At 34.2% G+C, this 20,088-nt stretch overlaps 1 protein-coding gene across 1 annotated transcript in view; it reads left to right on the forward strand.

Annotated features, from left to right (window-relative positions):
• Nucleotides 1-12,702, forward strand: part of LOC107751840 (pleckstrin homology domain-containing family G member 5-like) — a 92,720-nt gene extending 80,018 nt beyond the window's left edge. Inside the window, exons 11-23 of the mRNA XM_016567614.1 lie at nt 576-779; nt 3,098-3,268; nt 3,511-3,606; nt 3,859-4,059; nt 5,328-5,438; nt 5,570-5,719; nt 6,640-6,777; nt 6,929-7,048; nt 8,111-8,243; nt 8,406-8,521; nt 8,634-8,782; nt 9,444-10,391; nt 11,304-12,702. Coding sequence (XP_016423100.1) covers nt 576-779; nt 3,098-3,268; nt 3,511-3,606; nt 3,859-4,059; nt 5,328-5,438; nt 5,570-5,719; nt 6,640-6,777; nt 6,929-7,048; nt 8,111-8,243; nt 8,406-8,521; nt 8,634-8,782; nt 9,444-10,391; nt 11,304-11,313 — 2,547 coding nt within the window. The 3' untranslated portion in view covers nt 11,314-12,702. The remainder of the gene's footprint in view (nt 1-575; nt 780-3,097; nt 3,269-3,510; nt 3,607-3,858; nt 4,060-5,327; nt 5,439-5,569; nt 5,720-6,639; nt 6,778-6,928; nt 7,049-8,110; nt 8,244-8,405; nt 8,522-8,633; nt 8,783-9,443; nt 10,392-11,303) is intronic.
• Nucleotides 12,703-20,088: the final 7,386 nt, after the last annotated feature.

The raw sequence follows: 20,088 nt of genomic DNA on the forward strand, positions 1-20,088 counted from the left end.
TAAAATTTACATTTTAAAAAATCTAAACAGAAAATATATACATTTTTATATATTCAAGTAAATAATTCAGTTAATTATTTATTTAGTTATTCATATGATTTAAATGCATTAAAATGTACATATATTAATATATTCAAATGTAATTAACCCTGAAAATAAATGTTTAGCTTTTTGGAAAAAAACTTATTAAAAAATTGTATGATGTGAAGTAAGAAATATTTACTATTCTGCACTATTTCTAGGTCAGGTTTTAACTTTAAAGATATTGTGATTACAAAAGTGTACCAACCCTTTTTTTCCAGTTGATTTTATTTTGTGGTTGTGGTTTGTTATCTTTAGATGAATGCTGGTACATTTACTTTATTTACTTCCACCCGTCCTATCTCTTTCAATCTTTTTCTAAATCTCTTGTTTACCTCTCTCACACACTGATAACGGTCTCTCTCGTACTCTCGGTCTGTTGTCCTTGACACACTTGTTGATATCCTTCTCCCAAATCTCTGTTTTTCTGCATTTGTTAACATTTTGTCATTCCCACCCAGATCTTACGATTTTCCATCTCTTCCTTCTCACAGGGTCAGGCCCGTCGGCGGAAGAACATGACAGAGTTTCTGGGCGATGCCAACATCCCATCACCAGACACTCTGGCCATACTGGGTGGGCCTTTACCAGGCGGGGCTCCAGGAGGTTCACTGCCCGGTGTGGCCGCCGGACCTGATAACTGGAAGAACCGTGCCACCAATCGGATCAGTGTGTTCTTCGGCGCCGGATCTGGGAAGGTAAACCTTATCTCACTCATCTTGAAAACCTCAGGAAGTTCAAGGAAAGCAGGACGTGATGGTGCAACTTTCCATGGTGTGATTTCCAGTAAAAAGATCTCATGTAAAGATGAGCCAAAGAAACCGAAACTCAAACTGGAGGCTGATGAAATATCTGTCTATAGTAGGTTGCACCATAATCTAGTTTCAAATAAACCTGGAATTGAATATTACGATTTATAAAAATTTTCTCCCCCTCAGGCCATTCAAGATGCAGATGAGTTTGTTTCTTCTTCAGAGCAGATTTGGAGAAATGTAGCATTACACTTGGTCTCCAATGGATCCTCTGCAGTGAATGGGTGCCGTCAGAATGAGAGTCCCAACAGATGATAAAAGCATCACAGTAATTCACATGTAGTCCAAAGATGAAGAAGTAATCCATCAGTTAACATCTTGTGAAACAAAAAGCCACGTGTTTGTAACAAACAAATCCATCAAGATATTTTTAACTTAAAATTATGGCTTCCAGTTGAAATACAAGTCCTCTGTCCATAGTATTGCTTTCTCCAGTGAAAAAGTTGTCTCGTCTGAATCAGGAGAGAAATATGCACAAATCAAGCAACATTTACAACCAAAAACAGTCTAAAGTAGCTCTAAACACAGATGTTGGTGGATTTCGATGTGAGAGGACAAGAAGATGCGCTTTTTCACTGGAGGAAGTGTTATTATGAATTACGGACACATATTTTGGCCAGAAGTGATAAAAAAGATAAAAGGTAAAGATAAAATGCCTTAATAATGGATTTGTTTCTTATACAAACACACAGCTTTTCACTTCACAAGACATTAATTGATGGACTGGAGTCGTGTGGATTACTTGTCGATTATTGTGATGTTTTATAAGCGCCTCATTCTGACGGCACCCATTCACTACAGAGGATCCAGTGGTGAGCAAATGATGTAATGCTAAATTTCTCCAAATCTGTTCTAATTAAGAAAAAAACCTCATCAACATCTTTGATGGCCGAAGAGTGAGCAAATTTTCATTTTTGGGTGAACTATTCTTTTATTAGATGACTAAACATTACAACAAACAAAATCACATCCCATAAGCCTTAATAAAAAAAAATTTTAAAAAACGTTTCGGCCTGCATTTACACCAGATGCTTAACTAATAAAGATGGTAGCTGTCACTCACCTGTCATTTCACGCTTCCATCCTTTTCACAATTAGCCATGAAACCCCCAAAGAAGACAGATGGGAGTGTTCTTGTGTCCCACTGGGACTCTGTTTCACAAAAGAAGGTTTAACCAGGGTCAAATCACCATCTCCAGCAGCCAGTACAGTCCACCTGTGTCTGGCCTCTATTGTTTGGAAGCACTCAATGCGTAATACTCGTTGTCATAAGTACACCGTCCATCCCATTACAAGGCAATAGCCCCAGCGGCACACGGGTCATCAGAGAGGGTCACTGACATGAATGGATGGTGTTTAATTGTGAGGTTAAAGAGAAGGTGGTGTTTAGTGAAAGGGGTGTTTGTAAGGTGTCATAAACCCTGTCGGGGGTGTTTTGTTGGAGCAGACAGGCAGTGCCTCGGTTGTCTGCCAGTTTTTGGTGGTCTGCTGATGTGAATTGTGCTGTGGTTTTGCTAAATTGCAAACTTTGTTAATGTTAGGGACTCTTTACAGTTGTTTATAGTTGGTTGGTTCTATCATTAACAAAACAAACTACTATGGGATTTTTGAGATATTTACCATTATAATGCGATGATTTTTGGACCATGGCAATACCTTGGCGTTCTTTGAAATATCTTCTATTATGAATAAGGTAATTATTTAGTACACTAGCATTCAAAATTTTGAGGTTGGTAAGATTTGTAGATGTTTTTGAAAGAAGTATCTTATGCTCACCGAGGCTGCATTTATTTGATCAAAATGACAGAAAATTACAATTTAAAATAACTGTTTTATATCTTAATATATTTTAAAATGTAATTTATTCCTGTGATGCAAAGCTGAATTTTCATTAGCCATTACTCCAGTCTTCAGTGTCTCATGATCCTTCAGAAATCATTCTGATATGCGGATTTGATATTTTTGTGGAAACTGATCAATTTTTTGGATTATTTGGTGAATAGAAAGTTTAAAAGAACAACATTTATTTGAAATAGATATCTTTGGTAACATTATAAATGTCTTTACTGCTACTTTTGATCAATTTAATGCATTGTTGCTGAATATAAGTATTAATATCTTTAAAAAGAAATCAGTTAAGCAACATTTTGTATTATATTATATTATGTATTACATTATTTTCTCGTTTTGTGTGTGTGTGTTAGGAGGTGGAGCGCGTGGAGCTGCTTCATACTAAGTTGCAGGCGTACACACAGTTCGGTCTGCCCAAGGTTCCTTTTCAGCTCGCCTTCCACCAGGATTCCTGGGAGGAGGAAGAGGAGGAGCCAAACCTGACACTCGAGGAGAGCTGGAGGCAACTGCTGGAAGACCCCGAGGTACTGATGCACTGTGACTGATCTTCTGTCATGGGACAATACATAACCATTGCCATCTATTGATCCTTCAAACTAACATGTGTACATAACCAATTACAATTATTGATTGCAGTGGCCTCAGTTTCGCATAAACCAATTGCAATTTGCATCCCAGAACTGCCAATATAAGATATCTATCTGATTTATAATATTTCACATGCGACTTTATTAGTGCAATCTGACTTTTTTCTGCCTGTTTTCAGAGTCTAAGTAGACGTCAGTTTCAACAGCAAGAGGCAATATGGGAACTGATCCAAACCGAGGCTTCATACATCAAGAAACTCAGGGTCATCACTGATGTAAGTCGCTTCAGCCGTTTAAATTTCTGTTTGTCAGTAAATTTCAGAAGATTCAGAAACACATTAAAGTTGCCCTTTTTAATGCCAATGTTCCTTGTCTTTATTGTGAGACTTATTCATATATACTATTTATAATCCAATCAATCCTAGTGAATGAAATCAAGTATTTTCCTACATTATTTCCCCCTAAAATAGTGTTTAGGCTATGTGGCCCTGTAGTGAAACTGGATGCTGATTGTGCTATTTGTGCAGCTGTTCCTGTGCGGCCTGCTGAATCTACAGGACAACAGTCTCCTGGTTGAGGTGGAGCCCCCGCGGCTCTTCAGCAACATCCATGACATTGTACGTCTGCACTCCACACTGTGGGTTCAAGTCATGCTTCCGGTGCTGGAGAAAGCGCGAAGCACACAGAGCTTGATCGACCCCGCGGACCTGCAGCAGGGGTTCAATACAGTGAGTTACACATGCAGGTGTTATTTAAAGAGACAATGATTTTCTTCCTCAGTATTTTTGTTTTGTTTTCCAGTACAAATGTCTAAACATTCTTAAATCAAGATGGATTTACTTGAGAAGCAAAATTACTTAAAGGAGACATATTATGCCCCTTTTTACAATATGTAATATAAGTCTCTGGTGTCCCCAGAATGTGTCTGTGAAGTTTCAGCTCAAAATACTCCACAGATCATTTATTATATTCACGTTTCCTTGGTTGGTAGATGCACCGGGGACCTGATTATAGCACTTAAAACCTGGAAAAGTCAGATTTTCATGATATGTCACCTTTAAGATAAGTCGTTTTCTAAAAAAAAGTATCAAAATTTAGTGACTTTATGCTTAAAACAATATAAAACAATAAGGAAAAATATCTGCCAAAGGGGTAAGAAATTTACTTTTAAAAAAATAGCTTTTAAAAAAAACACTTTAAATGAAAAACAAGTTTATTGTTTCAAGTTTATTGTAAGCTTCTCTTTTTTTAAGCATAAAGTCACTTAGTTGTGATTTATAATTAAAAAAAACGAGACTTGTTATCTTAAATCAAGATACAGTTATTTGAAGCAAAATGACAAGTCTGGTTTTCTGAAAAATGTGTCCAAATTAAGTGACTTTATGCTTAAAAATTAACTAAATTAATTTAAAAGGAAAACAAGTGTATTGTTCTTACCCCATTGGCAGGCATTTTTTCTTTTTATAAGTCATTAATTTTGATAAATTTTTCAGAAAACAAGACCTATATTATGTAATTTTGCTTCTCATTAATTGTACCTTGATTTAAGAATGTTTAGATATTTGTACTGGAAAAACAAGTCAAAAATACTGAATTTTTTTTGTCTTTTTGCATTTGTAGAAAACTTGACATTTATCATTTAACATAAATATATTTAATATATACATATAAAAGAATGCATTATTTGCAAAGCATCATGTTCTCTTTTGAAAGTCATATTTAAAAAAAAACGTCTGATAAATGTCTTTAAATCAGCAGTAGGGCTGTGCAATATATCGAAATTTCGCACAGCCCTAAAGCAGTTTCACGTACATTACAATGCATATTGTCAGAAACATCTGCTGAATTTTGCTCAAACATTCACATATGACTGAATGCTCTCGCCCACTTTGTTTAGACATATAGGTTAGATAAGTATGTGGAATAGTTACAGGCTGGTTGTAAAGCTGTTTATCTTCTGGTCGAGTGGTTAAAAGTGTCTCGTTTTTGTGTATAGTTTGCATCCAGGTTCCAGCCGTATAACCGGTACTGTATGGAGGAGGAAAGCTGTATGGAATACATGCGCTCGCTGCTGAGAGACAATGAACTCTTCAAGATCTACGTCACGGTGAGGAGTTTGAGAGCAAACAAACAGACGATATATTAAACCAAAGTAGTATAACTGAACAAAATGGCAAAATAAAGCAAACGAAATGTAAAAATGCACTTTTGCAATCATTGAATCTTTTATCATTGCAGTGGGCAGAAACAAATAAAGAGTGTAACCGTCTGAAGCTAGCGGACATGCTAGCCAAACCGCACCAGAGACTCACCAAGTACCCTCTGCTCCTGAAGACCATCCTGAAGAAAACTGACGACCAAACCTCCAGAGATGCTCTCAACAACATGGTTAGACATTTAAATTAGTGTGTTAGACCAGTGTTTCCCAACCTTTTTTTAGTCGCGGCACCCTTTGGAAATTTTAACAAACTTGTGGCACCCTACAAAATTAATTTTGTCACAATATTTTAATTTCTAACTTCGATGTGATAATTTGAAAAGTATAGATATTCGGTACAACAGGGAAGAACTGCAGAATATAATGTCATACAGATATTTTTAATATTAAAAATTGTCCATCAATGGTGGCAATCAGAAGGCTAATTTCTGATGAAGAGACCAATTTATATGACAGATTTTAATGTAGGCTTTTATACATATGTAAACATTATTTAATTACCATTATAACTAGCTATCTCACAAATTTTTGCTCACTCAGTGTTTTTTTAATTTTACAGTGGGGTAATTTTGGTGCAGTAGCACGAGATAGCTTGATTTCAAACTTTGAATTGAATAAAAAATGACAAGAAAGCAGTCAGTAATAAAATAAGAACAAATAAAGAAATTAATAATGATAGCACAAATAAAAAATAACGACAGGCCTTCGAATTAAATAAATTGCTTTTTAGTTTTTCAAGTAGGTCTAACAGTAGGGTTCAGATATTTAACAAAAAAATTTTTTTTAACCAATTATCCAAATAATGTTTAGTCCTAGAAAGCTATTATTATCAGAACACATGAGCATAAAAAGCGGTTAGCAGATAAATGAATGAGAAGGCAGCATTACCAGAGTTGCCCATATACCACACCATGTTACAACACAGTAAGGCTATTGCAGACAGAAACAATACTGTACTACATCGATGTTTCCTGTCGGCTCAATTTTTGAGTGGACTTTGCTGTTCCGATGAGCATGAAGCCGCGGCACCCCGGTTGGGAAACACTGTGTTAGACCATCGAATGTGCTAAATGTTTGTAAATGTACCCAGGTGGCGTGTGTGGAGAGCTTCATTAACAGTGTGGACTCTCAGATGCGCCAGAAACAGGAGCAGCAGAATCTGGCCACCATTTCGGCTCGAGTGGAGTCATACGAAGCCGTGGAGGGAGCCAGTGAGGAGGTGGAGAGGGTAAGAACTGTGTACAGTACAAATAATTCATTAGCTAGCCTTTGAATTAAAAAAAAAGATGTATCATTACAGTACAATATTATGGATTTCATAGAAATTTATTGTTTAACTCTTCAATCTTCCCTCATTTCTTCTTGCTGTATGTTTACAGGCTCTAAAGGAGTTCAACCGAATTGACCTGACCGCACCGATGATTGACACTTCACCAGAAGCGATCAGGCAACTGCACCTGGAGGGGGCGCTCCGCATGAAAGAGGGCAAAGACAGCAGGGTTAGTTCAGATTCAATCATTATCTTCAATTCCTCCAAATTTCAGATGCATTTGGAAACATTTGCTATGTAGTGTTTTTTTATTTATTTTATTTATTGTAAGCAGTAAAACTGTCCTTAAAATGAAATTCCAAACCTGTACTATTTTTAGTGCCGTCAAACGATTAATCGCGATTAATCGCATCCAAAATAAACGTTTTTGTTTACATAATATATGTGTGTGTACTGTGTATATTTATTATGTATATATAAATACACACACATACAGTATATGTTTAGAAAATATTTACATGTATATTATTTATATTACAGATAAATATATTTAATATAAAAACATAACATATTTTTCTTAAATATTAACATGTATGTGTGTGTATTTATATAGACATAATAAATATACACAGTACACACACATATATTATGTGAACAAAAATGTTAATTTTGGATGCGATTAATCGCGATTAATCGTTTGACAGCACTAATTATTTTCTTTCTGCTGTGGAAGACAAAAGAAGATATTTTTTAAAATGTGGGTATCTAAACGGTTTAGTTTCCCATTGACTTACATTGTATGGACAACAAATGGAATGGAAGATAATGAGAACCAAAACTATTTGGTTGCCAACATCCTTCAAAAAAAAAAGTTCTTTTGTGTTGAGCAGTAGAAATAAATGAATACCGGTTTTAAATTGACCGAATTTTTATTTTTGGGTGAACTGTCCCTTTAAGTTTCCTGAAAGTTTTAATATTGCTTGTAATGGAATATTTTAGTTTGTCATGTTTCACATGTATTTGTCTTTTCTTGCGTAGATGGATGTTTACTGCTTCCTTTTCACTGATCTGCTGCTGATCACTAAACCAGTGAAGCGTTTGGAGAAGGTGAAAGTGATCCGACAGTTCTTTTGTGTTGAGCAGTAGAAATAAATGAATACCGGTTTTAAATTGACCGAATTTTTTTTTTTGGGTGAACTGTCCCTTTAAGTTTCCTGAAAGTTTTAATATTGCTTGTAATGGAATATTTTAGTTTGTCATGTTTCACATGTATTTGTCTTTTCTTGCGTAGATGGATGTTTACTGCTTCCTTTTCACTGATCTGCTGCTGATCACTAAACCAGTGAAGCGTTTGGAGAAGGTGAAAGTGATCCGACAGCCTCTCCTCCTGCATAATGTGGTGTGCAGAGAACTTAAAGACACAGGTGAGCGTTAAACTGACAGACTGAGCCCACTTTTAACTACAGCATGCAATTAATATGACAAAGGAGGAGAAACAAGCTGCTTAAGATCTCAAGAGAACGTATTGTGAAGTTTTAGATTTAAAAGTAGTATGTTTCTGATTGTCTTTTCTTTTCCTGTCTTAGGCTCATTTGTCCTCATCTACCTCAATGAGTTCAAGAGCGCTGTGGCTGCCTACTCTTTCCAGGCCAACAGCGCCACCCAGGGGAAAAGTTGGACTGATGCGATTTGCAAAGTCCAGGTAAAATCATACTTGTCCATTGCCAATATTGATCTCTGTTTGACATTTCTGATATAAGTGTTCGCTCAGTAGAGAAGTTTGCTGATTTAGCTATTTTGTACATGCGTTTTAGAATCAGCTGCAGCGGTTGCGGTCAGAGGAAGCTCGCCGACAGAAGGCTTGTCTGAAGAAAAGACTAGTGGAAGATCAGGAGGAAGATGAGGACAGCTGTAACTCCACAGCTAGTTCACCTCAATTTAGACACAAAGATCAGAGCAATAGGTATTTTATTTAATTGATTTTGTTTTGTTTCAATAAATACATGCTTTTATTTTAAAACAACTATTTTATTTATTAATTAACATTTTAATAAATAATATTTAATATTTAATCACATTAACTTTTATTTTTAAATAATATATAAATGTTATTAAATATTTTGTTATTTTAAAATGTTTTATTTCAATAAATACATTCTTTTTATTTTATCAATTAATAATTTAAGAATATTTTATATTGAAATTATTTTCATATTTTAATGTAATTAATAAAAATTACTTATAAGATGAATAACTGCTTTCGTATATGTTCTAATTTTTATATAATATAATGTATAAAAACATTATAATACATTATTTTTTAATATTTTCTGTAAACCTGCTTTGTAAACAAACTAATTAAACAAATTGAATATCAAGGTTGACTCATTTAATTTAATTAAAAATAAATTTCATTAATTAGAAAAATAATATATTTGATTTAAAATATTCTGACAATTATTATATTATATTATATTATATTATATTACATATTGTAATTATCATTTTCTCCTTTTTCTTTTCTTTTCTTTTCTTTTATATTAATGCAACACTATCAATTAGTTGACCTGTTGGGCATTTTGTTTTACAATAAATGAACTTACATTATTGTTTCTCTGTCTTAGCCAATCAGATGGCTCCACAGAAACCCTGTCGGTGATGGATATGGATGAGTCTGGATCATCTTTGGATCCTTCTACTCTTCAGTCTGACCTAGGTGGGCATTCAGACCATGATGCCGGTCTGTCTCAACTCCCTGACTCTGCCGTCCCACAGGGGGCCACGGACTTTGAGCCCCATCCAGACAGTCAGGAGGGCTCAGACCTGGACCCACAATGCTGTTCCATGTCCATGGATAGCGCTTACGGGACCCTTTCACCAGAGTCCATGGTGGAAACCCAGAGTCGAGTGGCCCCGGTAGAGGAAAACGACTCCGAGGACGACAAGGAGACGATGGGTGACGACGGGGAAGATGAGGAGCAAGAAAATGCAGAAGAGGAAGACGATGAGGAAGATAAAAGCTCATTCGGATCTCAGAACTCAGTGGCGCTTTCTCTAAAGCCCCGGCGCCGACCGCCTGTCCAGTGTCGCCTGCCGTTTTTAGAGAGACTCGCCGTCAAATCCCGTTCCGAGGACAACCTGCTGTCCACAGTTCACCATGATAACAGTAACCACGGTGTCACCAGGGCAGCCACAGAGTGCACAGGAAGTCGGCACACGTGGGAACAGAGGGTTAAATATTTAGAAGCGCAGCTCAGCAGGAGCCTGACGGAGCTCAACCCTGCTGAATCAGACGAGTGTCTCCCGACTGATCCAGAGACGGATGAAAGTCACAGTCTCACTCGCAGCTTGCCATCAGGCATGCTTTTGGACACATTGAGACGAGCCAAAATTGCACATGAGGCTGGTAGCAACCAGATTCCCTGCAGTGCGTCAGACGGGGAGCTCTCGCCGCCCAGTGGCCTGGAGGGAATGGGCCGATGTAAGAGACCCCAGCAGCACAAAAAACTCACACTGGCCCAACTCTACAGGATACGCACCACACTGGTGCTCAACTCAACGCTCACAGCCTCGTAAGTGTCACGTTTGTGAGCGCATATGTATTTAAATATTGTTTTTTTTCAGTCTCAGAAATCACAAACTGTTTATTTCTTAATTAGGTTATGATATATATTAGTTGGTGTTTTATTGTATGGAGGAACTAAGATATAATCCATTTCTGTAGCTCTTGTTACAAAATAGCTTGATCCAAAGCAGGTTTACATAAAACAGAAAAATAAAATATAGTGTAAAAATATGGTAAAAGTTATCATGTAATATAATTTATCTTATTTATTTATTTATTTAATAAATTAAATGTACTTACTTTTTTAATTACATTTTCACACTTTTATTTTATTGTAACATTAGACCTTAGTATTCAGTTTTACAATATAGAATTCTCCAGATTTACAGAAAAAAGAAAAATGTTATTTGGAAAATTATTTTATAATATAATATAATTTAGTTTATTGTAATGAAAAAAATTTTTTTTTAAATAAATGAAATTATTTTTTTGTAATTTATTTAATTAAAATTGTACATTATTTTATAAAATTGTAAAATATTTTTTTTATAATGTAATAAAATATATAAATTCTATAATTTTATATTATATAAAAAAATGTTATACCATATAAGATAGTAGTTATTCATCTCAAATAGTAATTTTATATTGGTTATCAATTAAATCAAATTTTATAAAAATATGAAAAAAATACAATACCAGGATGATTGATTGATTGATTGATTTATCTATCTTTTTATTCTTTTTTTATTTGTAAGAGGCTGTAATGTAATTTGAAAAGATTTACCCATTTAATTTCTTTTTAATAAAATTTTTAAAAAAAACTTCCCTCAGAGAAAATGTTGGGCTCGGATTGACATTGGAACATTTTGTGTTGTGAAAAGTTCAGTTTTCTGACTCTTGTCATCTTTCTCCTCAGAGAAGTGTAGCATCTTTCTGGCACAGATGTTTTGGGACAACGTTGTGAGACTGAATTCTGCGGGACACAAATGCACTCAACCCAATGAGCTCTCCAGCTGCCCTCTCGCTCCCTCTTCCTGTCGGATGGATTCCTCCGCGTGTAGCTTTCCTGTCGTTTCTCTGCGGGAGGGGACGTCCACAGACTCATTAAATCCTTGCACTTTGTAAAACTTCTAAAGAGGTCAAAGCTTTTGGTGAAACTGCGCCATTATCAGAACGAGAACTCAAGACAAAATTATCAAAGAAAAAGTGCAACCGGAGCCCTTACCGTGGGACGTTTGAGGTTTCAACGGGTCACATGATGCCGAAAGGAAGTAGAAATGAGAATATGAGAATAAAACACAGCATCTTGGATTCCTTAATCACCCTGTTTGCTTTCTAAGAGTATTTCTGCTTCGAGGAAGGAAGTGATTCATGTTAACTGCACTACTATTATGTGACTGTGTGTGTGTGTGTTTATGAATGAGAACGTGTGCGAATTCACATGCATTTGTGTATGACTGAGTGAGTTATAATTCTCGACCTAAACCACTGTTTGACTTCAGATAACTTGAGTAGCCACTACGGCACGTTACGCATTAATTTAGGACCAGTGTTATGTTCATATGGCAGGAATACTTCTGTCATGCAACTGCTTATACTATTGAATCTTTGGGTTGACGCAGCTTATTTAAGTTATACATGAGCACATCAAACCCTTTACTGTATATTGTGTTTTGTGGGTCAAGTTGGATTCATAAACGCATGAATAATATCCAAAATGCTTCAGCAGATGTGTAGTTAAAGGCAAACCGACTGAAAAAAAATCTGTGTTTTGGTTTATAACATTTAAGGATTCAGGAAGCGTCGCCTGACACTAGATGAGCACTTATTAGAGATCATCTGACACTGAATAGGGTGTTGGGTTTAAGTGAAAGCTCATGTTAGTTTTCAAACATTAACATATGTATTGATGATTTATTGTTTGTTTTTTGTAATCTTTTGATTTCACAGATACTGCTGTTACCCGAAAGGTTAAACTGAAACTGCCTGGTGCTTTAACTAAACCGAGCCCTTCTGAACTCCCTTTTTGAAAAAAAGAAACAAACAAAAAAACACCCTGCCCAAAGTAAATATGGTGTATTATATGTTTACTTATTAGGCTTTTTGTGTTTGTCATATTTATTGAGCTTGTATTGTTTTATATATAAAATATGGTCTATAATAGTATCATTTCACTTTACGGTTGTATTTTTTGTTTCGTTGTCTTAATTTGTTCATTGTCATTTGTTTAATTAATTTTGAAATCTGCTAAGAACCAAAATAACCTTGTTTTCCCATGTGAGGGAGTGTTCCATAAATGTCTTTCAAAATAAAAGACATCTTTCAGTATTTGTGGATTTTGATGTGGCTTATTAGTGACTTCTGTTGTATTTACGATAGATAGATAGATAGATAGAGACAGACATACAGACAGATAGATAGAGACAGACAGACAGACAGATAGATAGATAGATAGAGACAGACATACAGACAGAGATAGATAGATGGAGACCGAGATAGATAGAGACCGATAGATAGATGGATAGAGACAGACAGATAGATGGATAGAGATAGAGAGATAGATAGAGACAGACAGACGGATAGATAGATGAAGACAGATAGATAGATAGAGACAGACAGATAGATGGATAGAGACAGATAGATAGATAGAGACAGACAGACAGACAGATAGATAGATAGAGACAGACAGACGGATAGATAGATGGAGATAGAGACAGATAGATAGATGGATAGAGACAGACAGACAGATAGATAGATGGATAGAGACGGACAGACGGATAGATAGATGGAGACAGAGATAGATAGATAGAGACAGACAGATAGATGGATAGAGACAGACAGATAGATAGATAGAGACAGATAGATAGATAGAGACAGATAGATGGATGTGTATATATATATATACACACACATACATACACATAAAATAAAAAAAAATAAAATAAATTGATGGAAATAAAATAAATTATTTGATAACATAAATTATTTAAATAATACAATTAGCAGTACAGTACTGTAGTGGGTAGGAATAAACATTTGGTAATGACATGTTTAATGTTGCAAATGATTTTTATTTTAAATAAATGCCATTGTTTTGAATTTTATATTCATCAAATAATCTTGTGTGTTTAATTAAAATATGCCACTAGAACATGTAGTTCTGATGCATAAACAACACATATTAACAAACATGATAATGTAATGTATGAGGTTATAGAAACAATACATGATCAAAATAATATTTTACACTATACACTATATAAATTGAGTCTGTACATCTGGCATCTAAAAGACTGAAAACCCCTGTCCAGCTAGTGCACCCTAAAAAACTTTCAGACAAAAGTAATTCCTCAATATGAGCACTAGAGTGAACTACCGAGTCAAAGTTAAGAATTTCCAGCACAGTGAAGCCGATTCATAGTAATTGAACTGGCTCTGCAATAGAAAGCTAATGGTGCTTTAGCTTTTAAGTTATTATTTCTCACTCAGTTTCCCAGTATATGTAGTATTTGGGGAGATATAATAACTTGCTAAACGTGCGTCGCTCTAAAAAAAGGCCTCTTAAGGGTAGTGAGTGATGACTACTAGTCATCTCAATGTTACTGGGTATTTCTTTATCATGTTTTTCTAGCAGCCAGACAGTCAAACATTAGAAAGTGTAATCTAGAAAGAGCTAATATGAGGCTGTATAAACAGTCCATCTAAACAGTTACTTCCAACTGATCTAAATTCAGCTACAACTACTAAATCTGCTGAGCATTGGCTATATGTAGACAGTATATATAATCAAAGACTGGGCGGCTTTGATTCATCATGCATTACATACAGCAGATGTCTACCACACTGAATATGTTTTATAGAAACATAAACACAAGATGAGATGCTCGGCTGTGTATTTACATGTGGCAGACGTTGAACCGTACATGGCCTCCTCTTGTATTTACTCTCAAACCGTTTCATCAGATGAATTATGTTTATTATCAGTCAGTTTTTTGACATTCGTGCATGTTCTTCAGATCTTTCTGGGTTGTTTTAAACTCATTCGCTCTCTGTGCACGGCAGCGGTTGGTATTCTGGGATGTGCGCGGGCCAAGGTGTATTTACAGGTGATTATATCAGCTAATCGGTGGATTACAGCATGTTGACTATACACAGAAAAAATACGTTACTCAGCAAGGATGCATTAATTTGATAAAGAATTTAATTTTAATTAAACACACACACACGCACATTTTTCATTACTTGAAAGGAAATGAACATTATCTAAAATTTAAAAAATTAATAAATGTCAGCTAGTTGACAAGGCAACATTTTAATTTAGTTTAACTTTTACTGAAATAACAAATGATAAAACTCAAATAAACAAATAAAATAATAAAAATAAAATCAATAATAAAAATGAGAAAACACAACAAAATTACTAAAACGTTAACCTAAATATATACATTTTGGGCATATTATACATTTTGAAAAGTGACAGTAAAGTTTCATTATAATGTTACAAATTTTAATAAATTTTAAATAAACATTAACTAAAATAAAATAAAGTATAAAAAACTATTTTTTTATTTCAGCTATAGTTGCCAAGGCAAAATAAAATCTCAATTTAAAGAGAGAGAGAGAGAGAGAGAGAGAGAGAGAGAGAAGACACACAACCCAATTACTAAAACTACAACCTAAACCAAGATGAAAACAGAAAATATAAACATAAAATATTCAAAATATTACATATTAATATTTTGACTATAAACTATAGTAGTATCTCAATGATACTAAAATAATAAATTATTATTATATAATATACTTAAATATATATCCCTCTAAAATGTGTAGTTCTGATGCAGAAAGCCACATATTAATAATGGACTCCTTCAAAACTCAATAAATAACAAATCGATGAAAAGATTAATATTTTTCTCCAATTAATTTGGTCATTTTAACTGACCAATGTCTGACACAAACGATCATGAACTCCTGCTTCTCTTTGTGACAGATGTCATAAAGCATCCTGTAAAAAATTGTCTGATTAACACAAAAGGGCACTTTGGTAAATCCAGATTATGAGAGCACTTTCCTTTATTAAATTATTTATTATTATTATTTTATTTAATTGTCATAATTATTTGTTACCACAAATAAAATATAATATTAATATCATATCAACGCGCAATGTTTATGGTTGCCATGACTATCAGGATGCCCTGGTTACTGTTCTGTCATAAAAGCGCTTGAATATTATATTTATTTTTGCAAGAAGTTTAGCTAATAAATTGTAGATAATAATATTTTTAATTTAATATTTTGAATATGTAATATTTAAAGCAGATGTAGCCTTACCACCCCCCCCCCAATCTTACTTTCGGGTTTGTATAATGGTGTGTTCAAGTCATGTCGTATAGATCGTATTTACGAGTTGAACGCACATGAACGCCACCACAAAGTCTTTATTACGAGTGGGAAACTCGAAATTTTCCGAGTTGGGGGCGTGTCAATGAGAAACATGGCGGAATCGATGGATGCAACATCTGTAGTTGATGGTAAATTTTTGTTTAAATTGATAGTTTAGTTGTCCTATAAACTTAAATTGGTCATGTTCTTGTTACGCAGCTGAAATCCAAGTAAAAAAATGCAGACCCTGTTGTATTTTCTTGTAATTTATTAAAAGAAGGTACACCGCCATCTTGTGCCGACTAAACTGACTTGAATGAACCTGACGTCTTAATTACGACAAAGTACGAACGTCCCAGGAGGACTTGAACGCAGCATAAGTTTCGGAGAGGGTTTTTTTTTTTTTTTTTTTTTAGTTTTGGGGGGTTTTTTTTTGAGCAGCACATTTTTAGAACGGCATGCCACACGCAAGACAAAAGATGCAAGCGCAATGATGTAAGATATCCATCTAGAGCAGGGGTCGGCAACCTTTTTGACATGTGCCATTCAATTTTTTCTTGGCAGTTACTGTGCCATATCAACATTAATGTTTAATATTATGGTTTATTTATTATATCACAATATAATTGTTCAGTAGATTTAAACGGTCAATAAACATAACACGCATAACAGAAACAAAATTTTTATTTTTGGGGACAAAAAGCAGCAAAAAAGCATTAAACATTAAATTAGTGATCAAAGGCGTCTTTCCAAACTGTTTTTAAGAGAACACTGACATTTATGTTAAGTTTACCAATGGAACAATATTAAAATAAAATGTTTTAAAACTGTTATAAGCTGTTAGGCAAGCCATCAAATAAAACCTCTGCGCTAGAGAGGAAAGCATCCTTAATGTATTCTCTGTCCGTGAATGGCTTTCCATGTTTAGCAATGCAATGAGCAATTCGGTAGCTTGCTTCAGTAGCATTGTTTTTAGACTGAGCAAAAACATGGAGAGTACTGGTTTGCTTTTCATAATTGGACACAGTGCGCCTGATGGACTCTGCCTTATCTGTCTGATCTGTAAAGGATTTCTCGTGTTTTGTTTCAAAGTGGCGCTTAACACTAGATGTGCAGCACACAACATTTTCGAAACACAAAGTGCAAACGGCACGATCTTTTTGAAAAATAAATCCATATTCTTCTCTCCAAGACGGCTGAAATGACCGAACATCAACTTTTGCTTTCTTTTGCGTTGCCATTTGTTAACCTCGCCTGCAGGAGCTCGGCTTTTTCCGGAGAGAATCGTAAAGCTGTATCTTTCTTTTATAAATATGTTCAAACTAAAGACTTTTTGGAGATATGAAGGATGCAGTACGACTCTATAGGTACTCAAGATTAACATGATATTGGGTGAAACTGTGTGTGTTATGCCCCCTTTAATGTATTACTTAATTGTCATTATTTGTTACCACAAATATAATATAATGAAAAATATGATGATTAATAATAATGAATAATTATTATTATATTATTATGTTATTATTATTATTATAATTATTTTTATTTATTTTTTGTGATTATATGTCACCACAAATAAAGATAAATATATAATAAATATAAACAATAAAAAGCATCACAAATGATTACTAATAAGGTTGACATAATTCATATGCCATAAGGAACCAGGCCTGAGTTTTCTGGTGGTTTTTTGTTTTTCTAAATTACTTCTGTGTGGCTTAATATTTAAGCTGTTTTTCTGTTCTGATTCTGTCCCATTAGACATAACATATGTCTGCGAGCTCATAATCATTACTTAGGTGTTTTGAAAAATGAAAGTGACCATACGGCACAGTTTATAAAAACAACTTTACAGAGATTACTGTTATTGTATCAGCCTTAAGGAGCTTATTGTCATTCCACTATTGTATTTTTAAGGAGGTTAATGCACATGAAAATGAAATGACAAGCATATTGCTTAATTAAATGGAAATCCATTTGGAAATGCCAGACGCTGCCAGTGAGAAGGGAGGAAGAGTTGTGATGTAAACGGGTTGCATTTGCCACCATTTTTTTGCAATTAATCTCCTGAAAAAAATACCTGTGAATGTTACAGTAAAATACTGGCAGCAGGGTTGCCAGCCAGTTACTGTAATTTTTACAGCAGTGTTGCTGTAGTTTAATTTACAGCATCTTCCTGTATTTCCTGATTACAGTAAATAACTATTTTAACTAAATTTTTTACATTGCTGTATTTTTACAGGAAACTACTTTAATATGTGTATGCTATATTTAGAGGTAGGATGTAAAATGCAATATATATTTTCCTGATTGCTGAATATTAATGACTGGAAGCTGAATTTAAAATTTAAACTATTCATTAACTGCATAAGCTTTAAACAATATTTAACTGCATAAAATGTTGTATAATGCATATTAATTTACCTATTATTTCACAAAACAAAATAATAATAATATTAATGATAATAATAATAATTTGACACTTCTTAATATTGAAAAACAGGTTTTTCCACAGGATTTCACAAATTTGTATTTATTATTTTGAATTCCAAAATAAATTGAGAATGAAATTAAATATTTTTTAATTACTTGAAACATATTACCCTGTATAACTTTAAAACCACAAGTTAACTAACATGGTCATAATACAACAGTTCTAAAAACCACAAACTGATGCTAAGAGTGGCTAGAAATATTGAAAAGAACAAAGAGGACAATATATTAGATTTATTACAAAGAGATCAATTGAGGGATGACAGCTAGAGATAGATGAATGATGGCAGATACAGTCAGATACAGATAGAGGGATGACAGACACAGTCAGATACAGACAGATAACGGCTGTAAACAAAGCAGCGCTGCGCTCATAAATGTTATCATACAAAATGAAAATGCCATTGAAACTTTTCTGAAGACAGTTGGTTCCCTTCAGAGATTCATTCATATAAAACATTTTCATTTGCTACAAGTAGGATAAACAAGAAGCACGTTCAACGTGTACATGCAGACGGTTGTCATGGTAATAAACAGTGAAAATAGCAACCGTTCGCGTGTCAGCGCTTTTGCGCATCTCGTATATGAAAAGCATTTTAGGGGGCCTTTGGCTTTTGGGTGCCCAAGGCGGTCGCCTACCTTTGCCTATGGGTAAGTCTGTCTCTGCTTACAACAGTTGTGAATCAATCCTCTTGCCACTGAAGATCCCACAATGCCTCTGTAGATTTGAAATTTACAGCAATATACTGTATGTTTGCGTCAAACCACCATGTGACCCCAGAATACACTGCAGTTTACAGCAATATGCTGTATTATTAGAAAAACAGCCCACTGCTGTAAAATATTGCTGTAATTTTTTACAGCAGTTTGTTACAGTATACTGTGGCTCTGACATACCTTTGGATTACCAGATGTCAAATCCCTGAAGCCAAAGTAAAAGACAGCTTGAAACATTGAACTGTTTTGTGTTCTCAGTGCAAATAAAGGAAGAACACAGATCTCTTGTGTCTTGCATGTGGTGCTTTGAACAAATTGGAAATACAAATCTCCAATCTGTTTGTGTTTGATTACCAACCCAAATCTTTATCTGGTTACTCCATACTGTACAGTAGCTAAATAAGTCTGACTATAGTGAGGGTGAAGCGTGTGACTAACCGTCAGTAAATGAGTGTCCAGAAGAGAATGTTGCGAAACGTCCAGTCACTTCCAGTCATTAAACATTAACAGACAAGCTCATCTTGGGAATGCAACTGTTGAATTGTACTATATTTCATTATACAGTTTCTGTATAGTCTTCTACAAAAATCTATTGAACATTTCCATTTTTATTGCTCAGGAAAAAACAAAGGCCTTATGACAACATGCCCCAATAACATCTCATAATGTTAAACTACATGGGGTAAGTTGTCACAATGGAATCTGCCAGCGGACAGCATTGGAACACACAAATAAATTCATATTAAAATTGAAAAAATAACATACCACAACACCAGATATTTTACAATTATATTTTAATGTGTATTTGTATATCACAATCATATTATTTCTTTTATATATTACACATATTTCTGATTATATTTTTATGTTTTCATTACTAAAAAAATAATAAAACATAATAATAAATAATAAAAAATATGTCATAATAAAACAAATTTAAAAAGCTTTTAAATTTAAAACGCAACATTCCATAACACCAGTGTTTAATATTTATATTTTTTCATTTTATTTCACTTTTATTATATATATTTTATTTATATTTTATAGATATTTTAATACAATGTATAAATGTGTTCCTATGTTCCTAAAGACTTTTGTCTGTA

The sequence above is a fragment of the Sinocyclocheilus rhinocerous genome, unplaced genomic scaffold, assembly GCF_001515625.1.
Source record: "Sinocyclocheilus rhinocerous isolate Xijiao unplaced genomic scaffold, SAMN03320098_v1.1 scaffold2126, whole genome shotgun sequence".
Classification (NCBI taxonomy): domain Eukaryota; kingdom Metazoa; phylum Chordata; class Actinopteri; order Cypriniformes; family Cyprinidae; genus Sinocyclocheilus; species Sinocyclocheilus rhinocerous.